General features: G+C 41.7%; 1 protein-coding gene across 1 annotated transcript in view; it reads left to right on the forward strand.

Moving 5' to 3' along the window:
- CTPS2 (CTP synthase 2) overlaps positions 1–6,982 on the forward strand; it is a 130,411-nt gene extending 123,429 nt beyond the window's left edge. Inside the window, exons 17-18 of the mRNA XM_011995551.1 lie at positions 5,678–5,794; positions 6,758–6,982. Of these exons, the coding sequence (XP_011850941.1) occupies positions 5,678–5,753 (76 nt within the window). The 3' untranslated portion in view covers positions 5,754–5,794; positions 6,758–6,982. The remainder of the gene's footprint in view (positions 1–5,677; positions 5,795–6,757) is intronic.
- The last annotated feature ends 5,164 nt before the right edge of the window (positions 6,983–12,146 follow it).

The raw sequence follows: 12,146 nt of genomic DNA on the forward strand, positions 1-12,146 counted from the left end.
CCCTGTCTCTACTAAAAATACAAAATTAGCTGGGCGTGGTGGCACATGCCTGTAATCCCAGCTACTCAGGAGGCTGAGGCAGGAGAATCGCTTGAACCCCGGAGGAGGAGGTTGTGGTGAGCTGAGATCACGCCATCACACTCCAGCCTGGGCAACAAGAGCAAAACTCTGTCTCAAAAAAGAAAAGAAAAGAAAAAGAAAAGAAAAGAACTATATGTTGACCATTGTGGTAAAGTCTTGTCAGTATAGTGATTCTTCTGTGTTGCTGCTGGTGATTTTGGTTTTGTCTTGCAAGAAAGGTACCATAAAATACGTTTTAAAAAGAGAGTTTTCATGATTTGGGAGGCACATGCATGCATAAGAGATATTTGCTGTGATTTTAATTAATGGTAGATAGACCTTTAAAAAAAACTTTTGGCCAGGCATGGTGGCTCACACCTGTAATCCCAGTACTTTGAGAGGCTGAAGTGGGAGTATTGCTTCAGTCCAGGAGTTCTAGGCCAGCCTGGGCAACATAGTGAGACCCCATTCCTACAAAAAATAAAAATAAAAGGTTAGCTGGGCATGGTGGCGTGTGCCTGTAGTCCCAGCTACTCGGGATGCTGAGGTGGGAGGATCGCTTGAGTCCAGAGATTGAGGCTGCAGTAAGCTGTGATCGTGCCACTGCACTCCAGCCTGGGTGACAGAGCAAGATCCTGTCTCAAAAAAATTTTTTTAAAAGGAAATGACAAGGACCATTGCATGGTGACTGTAGTTTGCTTTTTAAAAATCATTATTCATTTGTTTTTAGATCAGTACGTACTATCCAATATAACTTTCTGCACTGATAGAAATGTTCTATAATCTGCAGTATCATATATGGTAGGCACTAGGCACACATGGCTACTGAGCACTTGCAGTGTGACAGGTGCAAGTGAGGAATGGAATTTTAAATTTTATTTCATTTTAACTGATTTAAATTTAGATAGCCACTGTGGCTTGTGGCTACCATATTGGACAGTGCAGTTTAAAAATTTTCCCCTCTTCTTGGGATGCCGAAGCGGGCAGATCACTTGAGGTCAGGAGTTTGAGACCATCCTGGCCAACATGGAGAAACCCCGTCTCTACTGAAAATATAAAAAATTAACCGGGCATGGTCGTGGGCGCCTGTAATCCTGGTTACTCAGGAGGCTGAGACAGGAGAATTGCGTGAACCTGGGAGGCGGAGGTTGCAGTGAGCCCAAATCATGCCACTGCACTCCACCCCACGTGAAAGACTGAGACACTGTCTTAAATAAACAAATAAATTAAAAATTTCCTGTGTTCAAATGTAACAAGACACATAGGGACATATCTGTATTTTATGCCACTTCATACAATTTAACATGCAAGACTCTAATATCTGATAATTCTTCCCTGTGAGAAACATGTGTGTGTGTTTGTGTGTATAAAAGATTACTTAAAAAGATAGGTTAGTCCTAAGATACAGCTGGATGTCTTGAATTAAATGAAAATATACCCAGATACATCTAGCTTTTGACTTAAGTTTGTTCTGTGTGAAACAGAAATGAATCCGGCATAGAGTAGCACTCACAGCCCATATGTAGCACAGAATACACTCACATTTTATTGCATGTGCAAGAGCCACTGTTGGTCTGCATTCAGATGACCCACATTTTATTTCTAGCAGTTGTTTTTTATTGGCAGATGAATGTCCTAAAATCAGCAAGTTCAGCAGTAACGTATATTTTGATAATTCTGTTCTTGAGTGTCATGGTTTATTTTATTGTCCTACCCCCAGTCTCTGAACACATATGAAAGACAATTAGTGAACCCAGTCATTAACCTTGGAGATGAATAAATTCAAGCTGAGCTTCATTTTGTTAAACTCAGCCTGTGCCATTTGGATGTGTTGGCAGAGCTTGGGGCAGACAGCCATCAGATAGGAAATGAGAGCTGTTAGGTTAGAAACAGGCCCGCCCAAGTCCACTTGCTAATGTGGGTAGGAAATTATACTTGGCATAGGAAACAATTCAGAAAATCATACACTTAGCAGTTTTTATTGGTTCTTTGTGTTTCCATGACTTTTTGAGGAGATACCAAGTTATGAATATATAACCCCCATCAATAGCAACATCTTATATTTTTGTATAGTTTTCAGAGCAAGTTTATACAGTTTAATTTGACTCTCAAAACATTTTGGTGAGTTTGGAGGTATTATTGCCACTTTTTCTAGACTCAGAAGTCGAGGACTTGTCCAAAGGTACGTGGCTCATAAATAGTACAACCAGGAGTGTCGGGGGGAAGATATGAGCCCACTGTATTCTTCCCTAGGCTTGGAGATGGGGACGGAAGTGGGTGTAAAATCTGGCACCCAAGCAAATGAAATTTCCTCAGTCCTTTGGCCCTTGTCACTTGTGTTAGGGGACATGCCCTAGTGGGTCCTACTGCCCTACCTGCAGCACAGCTTAAACCCCACCCTGTGCCCTGAGCTAGTATAATGGGAATTCTGGCTTCACCTTGAAGGATCTATGTGCCAAGTAAGTCACTTGAACATCCTTGACCTTCATTTCATCTCAGATAGGGAGTTGAGTGCAACTTCCAAATCCCCTTTCTTGGCTAATTCTATGACAAAATGTTGCATGGAACCAGAAAGGATTCTTCATTTGAGCAGTGAGAGTGCATGGATAGGATGTATCAACTTTTTTGGCTGTTGTTTTTTCCCCCCAAATATTGTTCAGTTATTCCTATGTACCAGTAGAAGTGATTTCTCTGAACTAAAGCCTAACTAGGAGGTATCTTTCTACTTGATTGGTTTTCAGGGTATGTTGTTTTATATGTTTATCTAACATATGTTGTCTTTTCTGCCAATTCTGAATCTTCTGTCTCCTCTCTTTATTCTAGTGCTCCGTCCCCACCACCTACGCTGTTTTTGTTCAAAAGTCAGAGAAGGGAGTGAGCATGCAAATCAGGAAACAGATTGTCTTTTTGTCTATACAGATTTGTCTATTATTTTGTTTATTTATTAATATTCAGTCAGTATGTTTAGAGTGAAATCTTTCTTTTCTAGTCTATCAGCATAGGGTTTCTCCAATTGTTCCCTTTCCTTGAAAAAAAAAAAAAAGGAAACATTTCACCTGTTAGGGAATTCAGACTTTTTTTTTTTTTTTTTTGAGACAGAGTCTTGCTCTGTTGCCCAGGCTGGAGTGCAGTGGTGCGACCTCGGCTCACTGTAAGCTCCACCTCCTGGGTTCACCCCATTCTCCTGCCTCAGCCTCCCGAGTAGCTGGGACTACAGGCGCCCGCCACCACGCCTGCCTAATTTTTTGTATTTTTAGTAGAGACGGGATTTCACCATGACAGGCAGGATGGTCTCGATCTCCTGACCTTGTGATCCGCCAGCCTCGGCCTCCCAAAGCGCTGGAATTACAGGTGTGAGCCACTGCGCCTGGCCGGGAATTCAAACTTTTATTGCTATAAATCAGCAAAAGTTTGGCCAAGCCTGGGGATGGGTCAGGCATTAAACATTTCCTTGTAATATCATCTCCATAGATCAGTAGAACTCTAGTGGAGTGGATCAGTGTGCTGATTTATTTGGAACTGAGTAAGAGGAACCACAAACAGAGCCCACAGCTCAGAGGGAAAGTTGAGTTGCAGAGCTATCTCATGGAGAAGGTGTATTTCTAAGGGAACCCAACCTGGCGATATTTATGTCAATAATTGGTCCTATTTTGAATAGTGTCTGTGACTCAAGGTAATCGGGACATTCCATACATTTCTAATTTTGAAATTTGCATGATTGTGAAAATTATTTCTCCAACTCTTGGACCTATGAGAATGTTGGAAGGGAACACTTTCATGCTGCTGACCTAAAATCATAGTGAAAACATGGTCTGAAGGAGAAAAGATTTCAAGGCAAGTGTAGAGAGTACGTTCACATTTTTTATGGCACTGCAGGGTGTTTTCTGGGTCTTGAGCCAATATGCATGTCTTAGTCCTCATGACCACCAAGTTCAAGCTCCTGTGCAATTTGCTGATTGTAGATGACTAGTTCCCCTGTAATGAGGAGGCGCTGTGATCCTCCAGCACAGAGGCCAGCACAGATCTGGATCTAGGGAGGTGCTGTGGTCCTTAAAACACAGAGCCAAAAGCCAAACTGCAGCTGAAAATAATTATAGCATTTGGCTAATGTAATCAGGGATACGCAGCTGTGTTCACTGTTCTCTAGTCCTTTCATGTTGCTAGAGGGGAGAAAAGAGTTTTTCCTCTACCCATCGTAGGTTCATGGCCGAGGCCCTGATAACAAAAAAACAGATTAACAAGCAAAAAGCATACAGTTGGGCACAGCAGCAGGTGCCTATAATCTCAGTTACTTGGAAGGTTGAGGTGGGAGGATCCTTTGAGGCCAGGAGTTGGAGACTAGCCTGGGCAACAGTGAGGCACCACCTCCCCACCCTCACACACACACTCCGGCCCCATTTCTAAAAAAGAGAGAGAAAAGCATACAAATTTATTTAAGTATTATGGGAACCTTCATAAGGAAATGAAGACTCAAAGAAACAGGTAAACTCTAGTGTTTCTAAAACAGACCTGATGAAGACTAGAGACTCATGGAGAGTTATAATAGAGCAAAAAGAGTGTGATCTCATGGTAATATAGTAGGGGAACTTAGTAAGGCCTGTTTATTCAGATTCTTCCCTGGGATCCTGTGTCTTCAGAGATAAGAATGCTCGTTTCCTCTGGTTATGGGGGTTGGGGGTACCTCTCACCTGAGGGCCTTTTGACCTGCTTCAGAGAAGGTCAAAAAATCCTTCCTGGGTGTTATGACCTGCTTCGGGGGGTAAGGTCAGAGGAAGGTCAGAGAGAACTTCTTGCACACGCTGTCTCAAATTCCTTCAGCTTCATGCAATGTATACGTGGGGGCTGTTATGGTTAGAGTCATAATAGTCTAGGTCAGGGGCTGACAGACTTTTTGTGTAAGGTTACAGAGTAAATATGTTAGGCTTATGGGCCATATGCAATATGCCAAGATGCCATATTTTGGGGTAGTGTGTCCTGAACTCCCTCATTGCCAAAGGAAACAGTTGTCATCAGAAGAGTGAAGAACGAAAAAAACAAATAAACTGAAAATCCAGATAATATCGTATGCTATGTTATTACATTGAAGAACAAATTGACATCAGTAGGAGTAGGACTAAGTGATGCTCAACCTCAGATGGACTGAGATTTAGGCCCTAGTATGACAAGAGTAGATTCACAGAAAATAAATGGGTCCATCAACTCAGGCTTTCATTTTAAATCAGTTTGTTAATATAACACATCTAGTAGAAAGCAAGCAATAGCTATGGTGGCAGGAAGGCAATCTACTTTCAAGGCTTTCACTCGAGTTTAGAAATGATCAGTGGTCTTCAGAAGATTATAAATTTCAGTCTAAGTTGAAATGCGTTTTAACATTTTCTGAATAAGTAACTTCCAGTTTATGATGAAAACAAGTGATCAGTTTCTCTGACCAAAGAAAGAGGCCATTGCATGTGATTGGACTGACCTCTTCCTGTGGTGATTGGAAAGTGCTAAAAGAATGTTCCTTAGTATTTTCTCTCATACTAAGGGGTTAATATGGAATGTGTTTGAAATTGCAAATTGAATAATTGTCCCAGTTTTTTTTCATACCTTGCTTGCTAAATTAGTTCTTCTTTTAATCTAGTGATAGATACAGTGATGCCAGTGATGACAGCTTTTCAGAGCCAAGGATAGCTGAGTTGGAAATAAGCTGAAACGAATACATGACTGGGAATAATGGGGACTGCCTGTGAGGGTAAGATGGAATCTTCGAGGATTGTTCATTTCTCTCATGGACAAGCTGTATTCATCTTGATATTGAGGAGGATATTATAGGACTTGCCTCACAGGATCTTGCTCCTTTGAGATGCTCCCGTTTGACTGGCAGTTAGCAGGACAGGCATGACAGCCCATAGTGCTGTCCAGAGTTAGTGTTTGGGGAAAATGGAATGCACCTTGGACCAGGAAAAAAATACATAAGTGCACCTATAAATGTATACGTGGGGGCTGTTGTGGTTAGAGTCATAATAGTCTAGGTCAGGGGTTGACAGACTTTTTCTGTAAGGTCAGAGAGTAAATATCTTAGGCTTATGAGCCATGCAGTTCCTGTGGCAACTACTCAATTCTGCTGTTGTAGCAGGAAAGCAACCATAGACAGTATGTAAGTGAACAGGCATGGCTGTGTTCCAATCAAACTTTATTTACAAAAACAGTTCGCTGATCACTGGTCTAGGCCACTCATAGAAGAGCAGATTTCCTTGGATTTGTATAAAATGAAATGAAATAAAATAAAATAAAATAGTATTTTATTTCTTTGTAGGGAGATGCAAGAGACAGGCTTAGTATCCAAGGGCAGCTTATTTTTCTATTGCTCTATTATGCACTATTAGAATACCAGCCTGGATAGCTTCAGTAAATTTATGCTCAGTGGCAGATAGTGCCTAGATTGCCCTAGGCATTATGGCAGGCCTTCACTTGTATAAGTTGTTCTTTAGCAGAGACAGCAGCTTTTGGAAGACTTGTAAAGCGTTCATTGCTTTCCTGTGAGATCTCTTCATGTTCATCAGGGAAGATGCAAAGCTGTGTCTATTTAGTTTTTCCTCAAACATGGAGATCTTTTGGAGCAAGTCGAAATGGTCCAGAGGTTAGCTGGAGATATTGAAATACTTGTATTATTCCGTTCCTGGTGTTGCTAATATTTATATTCTTTTCTTTTAAGCATCTGAAATAATTGAAGGCAAGATGAAGGAACTATCTGAAGAAATCACTACACTCTTACAGAATCCCTCTGTTCTCCGGCAAACATGGGATGTAAAGCCTCACAGGGAATCTGATAATACATACTTCTGTGAACCAGAACCAGAGGGGTAGTTTTCTTTTCCCTCCAGAGGCAGCCTTTGGTACTTAAATATCTGTAGCTGATTAAATTTTTCCCAACAACCTCGCTGGGGAGAAAGTGTGTTCATATTTTGTTCAGTGGATCAGGATGTTAGGATGACGAGCAAGAGTCCAGGTCACCGTGCCTTTGCTGTGATGTATGGAAAGGATGGCAGGGAACATGCCGTAAGTAATTTTGAGTAAGAAAATGAGTCACTGTGTTACCTGGAACTGAGCCACAGATTTGTGTGTGGTCCAAGATCATTTCGGTTTCTTACCCTGTTTATTTCCTGGTAAAAGTAAAATTGAATAGGTCCAAGACTTGGGGGTATAATGCTTTGCCTCAGACACAAAATTTAAGGGGGTTCCAAAAAACTCAGGAATCAAGATCAGTAATACAGTTTGAGTATCCCTTATGTGAAATGCTTGGGGCTGGAAGTGTTTTGAATTTCAGATTTTGGAATATTTGCATATACATGAGATATCTTGGGAATGAGACTCAAGACTAAACATGAAATTCATTTATGCTTCATATACACCTTATACACACAGCCTAAAGGCAATTTTATACAATATTTTAAGTAATTGTGTGCATGAAACAGAGTTTCAACTGCATTTTGACTATGATTTCTGGAATGAGATCAGGTATGGAATTTTCCATTTCTAGCATCATGTTGGCATTCAAAAATTTTGGAATTTTGGAGCATTTTGGATTTTGGATTTTCAGATTAGGGATGCTCAACCTGTATATATACATTTTAATCGACATGAAATTCACATAACATAGAATTAACCATTTTGAAGTGAACAATTTGGTTGCATTCACTGATGCTGAGCAACCACCACCTTTAGCTATTTCCAAAACATTTTCATCACTCCAAAATAAATGCTTGTACACACTAGCAGTCACTCCCTATTTTCCCCTCCACCTGTCCACTGGCAACCACTGATCTCCTTTTTATTTCTGTGGCTTTTTCTATTCTGGATATTTCATGTAAGTGGAATTATACAATATATGTGGTCTTTTGTGTCTAGCTTCTTCTGAGACAGTAGGAAGGGGGCTTGGCTTTGGCTCATCTCCACTAGAGCATTTTTTCATGCATTCCCACTGATCATAAAACCCATACTACTACCTCATTGACACCATACCTGCTAACCTCGAGGCTTTAGCCATACAAAGAAAATGGCCTTTCTATATTGTTCTTCTGTGCTCTCATAATGCTTAACCATGTCTTTTACTTAAACAATTCCAGGAACTGGCCTTAGGAGATCCAAAATAGGGAGCCAAGATTGCAGAGTGTCCCATCTTGGGAGGGAATGCTGAATAATTAATTGATTTACAGCCTTGTTGCTGCTGGCCAGACCACCCGGTGACCCTTTACTTGAGATAATCATCACAACCGGATGATGCTAACCTATATCCTCTACCCTTCGCGTGCTTTGTCTGGGAAAAGTCTTTTGGCCCCATGTCAATTTCTATTGCATTGAAAGACCAAGAGCCCCTGGTCAGTCAGGCTTCCATTTAGCATGATGTTTGCAAGGTTTACCCATGTTGTAGCATGTGTCAGAACTTCATTCCTTTCTATGGCTGAATAAAATTCCATTGTATGAATATACCACAATTTGTTTCCACCTTTTGGTTATTGTGAATAGTAATACTCGAACAATCACATGCAAATGTTTGTTGGAGTGCCTGTTTTTAATTCTTTTGGGGTGTATGCCTAGGAGTGGAATTGCTGTGTCATATGTAATTCTAACTTCTGAAGAAGGATCAGTAATATTTTAATGCAATATTATTTAAAAAAATCAAAATTAGGCCAGGTGTGGTGGCTCATGCCTGTAATCCCAGCACTTTGGGAGGCCAAGACGGGTAGATCATGAGGTCAGGAGTTCGAGACCAGCCTGGTCAACATGGTGAAACCCCGTCTCTACTAAAAATACAAAAATTAGGCGGGCATGGTGGCCCATGCCTGTAATCCCAGCGACTCGGGAGGCTAAAACAGGAGAATTGCTTGAGCCCGGGAGGCGGAGGTTGCAGTGAGCTGAGATCCCACCATTGCACTCCAGCCTGAGTGACAAGAGCAAGACTCCGTCTCAAAAAAAAAAAAATCAAAATGAAAAAATTCACATTTGAACACAATATCAAATTTTCAAATAAAGACAGGATCCAGCCCTGCACCTCCTTCACCTCCCCCAGTCCTCACCCCATTCCCTGACATTCTTATCTAGTATACTTTCTAATTTTTTCTGTTGGATGTGCTTGAGATGACTTAATTGTAGCTTACAGTTAAGCTTTCTAATACTAATTTAAATATTTTAATTGTTCAGTTAATTTATTTGTGGTGGTTTTGCCCACCCCCTCCCCTACTTTTTTTTAATGCCATAAGGTATTACGGCCTTATTTTGTAAGATGCCACAGAAAATTCATCTACCAAGCCCATACAAAAATGTAATGAGTAATTCTGGTAAACAAAAAAATTAAAGAGCTTTAGGGCCCTGCTTGCTAAAATTACAGCTTGAAGATCACAAGAGGCTCCAAATGAAAAGCCCACATGCACGGTAGTTTAAAAGCTGGAATAGGCCTCATAGAGAGGGGTTTGGAAGCTCAGAGGCAACACTTTTAACATCACAAAGGGGTAGTCAGTCTGGCTTAAATGGAAGTTTTCAATTTTAATGATTGTGATTTCTAAAGTCACTTGTAACAGAGTGCTTTCCTGTGGGCTAATGATGCATGTAAACAGGACCAGAAAGACAAGGACGAGCACTTAAGAAACAATAAACCATCCTGTCTCCTTGAACTTGGAATGTAGGGAGGCACAGAAGGACAGTAGCATGGCTGTTTAGAATACAGGTACTGGAACAAGAGTGAGACATGAGCACATAGAAAGTTACTATAAATCATTACTCAACAAATGTTTCTTGAGCCAGGCATGGTAATAGGGGTCCCAATCCAGACCCCAAGAGAGGGTTCTTGGATCTCACGCAAGAAAGAATGTGGGGCAAATCCACAGAATAAAGTTTATTAGAGAAGTAAAAGAGACAAAAGAATGGCTACTCCATAGACACAGCAGCGGCACGAGCTGCTGACCGGGTATACTTGTGGTTATTTCTTGATCATATGCTAAATAAAGGGTAGATCATTCATGAGTTTTCTGGAAAAGGGGTGGGGAATTCCTGGAACTGAGGGTTCCTCCCCGTTTTAGACTACATGGGGTAACTTCTGAACACTGCCATGGCATTTGTAAGCTGTCATGGTGCTAGTGGAAATTTCTTTAAGCATACTAATGCATTATAATTTGAGTATAATGAGCAGTGAGGATGACTAGAGGTCACTTTTGTTACTATCTTGGTTTTGGCTGGCTTCTATACCGCATCTTGTTTTATGGTCAGAGTTTTTATGACCTGTATCTTGTGATACCAGTCCTGCCAACCTCCTATCTCATCCTGTGACTAAGAATGCCTAACCTCCTGGGAATGCAGCCCAGTAGGTCTCAGCTTCATTTTACCCAGCCCCTATTCAAGATGGAGTCACTCTGGTTCAAGTGCCTCTCACAGTGTCAGGTGCCGGGGGTGCAGTGGGGAGTAACCTCAGACAGAATAGAAAAGGAACTCAGTTCCTTTTTCACATATTTTTTTTTCTTCTTTTCTTGCCTCACTGATCACAAGACCCACACCACTGCCTGGCTGACAATCGGTTTTAGATAAGGCTTTAGGCTTACAAAGAAAATAGCCATTCTTCTGTGCTCTCATAATGTTTAACCATGCCTTTTACTTAAAAGAATTCCAGGAACTGGCCTTAGGAAATCTAAACATCAAACTGAGGTTGCAGAGTGTCCCATCATGGGAAGGGAAGGAACCCTGAACAATTCACTTGCAGCCTCGTTACTGCTGGCCAGACCCCCAGGTGGCCCATTACTCAAGATAACCATCACAACTAGATATGCTAACCAGCGTCCCCTACCCATTAGGTGCTTTGCACAGGCCAGCCTGCATACCCTACCCATGATGCCAATTCCTGTGTTTGCCTAATAAAAAAATCCCTACCACCTTTTCAGGGAGTCAGCTTGAGGGTCCTTGTACGTCTGGTGTCTCCCATGCACTCGAGCACAAGCCCCAAGATAAAAGCCTTGTCTGAGAAATCTGCTTGTCCCCATGTTAATTTTTATTACATGATGGGCCCAAGAGCCTGTTGTCTGTAATAAACCTGCCTTCAGACCTGACCACCTCTTGGGGGAAGGCAGGCTTTAAACAAATTTCCCTATAGAGGGAAATAAGTACTTAATTATATTAATAATTGTGATATATTTAGAGGCTATGACACGATCAAAGAACAAGGATAAGGGGGCTTGAGAGAGAGTGTAAAATGGGGTCCCATCAGAAACTAGAGAGCCAAGGACAGCCTCCTGAGCAAAGCAGGTCAATATTTTACCTGGTTTTGTGTGTGGTCACACAGTGCAAAGACAATGGGCCGAGAGCTCTGAGACCCAGTGGGGATGTGCTTTTCCTGACTGACAGGACAGTTGGGTGAATAGTGGCACTGTTTCAATGCTATCTTCATCTGCTTGATGTCAGCCTACAAATGTCAATCAAGTGAAAGTGTAGGCTAAGTGACAATTAAGAATGGAGTTAGGGTTGGGCATGGTAGCTCATGCCTATAATCCCAACATTTTGGGAGGCTCAGGCAGGAGGATCACTAGCTTGGCAATATAAAAAAAAAAAATTAGCTGGGCATGGTAGTGCATGCCTATACTCCCAGCTACTCGAGAGGCTAAGGTGAGAGGATCACTTGAGCCTGGGAGGTCAAGGCTGAGGTGAGCTGTGATGGCGCCACTGCACTCCAGCCTGGGAGACAGAGTGAGACCGTCTCAAAAAAAAAAAAAAAAAAAAAAAAGAGCTAGATGGCTTATGGAGAAAACAAACAAGCAAATAAGAATGGGTCCCTTCCAATCTAATTGTCACTTTTGTTGATGTGTTTCCTTCTTGCACTTTCTATTTTGTTAAAATAAGTACTAACATACACATCTGTACTCTGTTAAAGTCAGTGCCAGACATTGGCCCTCACCACCATTTCTCCTACAGCTAAGGTTCTGCAACCCAAAGGTGCCATAGAAAATCAGGTAAGATATGGCCGGGCGCGGTGGCTCAAGCCTGTAATCCCAGCACTTTGGGAGGCCGAGACGGGCGGATCACGAGGTCAGATCGAGACCAACCTGGCTAACACGGTGAAACCC

This window comes from Mandrillus leucophaeus, unplaced genomic scaffold (assembly GCF_000951045.1).
Source record: "Mandrillus leucophaeus isolate KB7577 unplaced genomic scaffold, Mleu.le_1.0 Scaffold490, whole genome shotgun sequence".
Lineage (NCBI taxonomy): Eukaryota > Metazoa > Chordata > Mammalia > Primates > Cercopithecidae > Mandrillus > Mandrillus leucophaeus.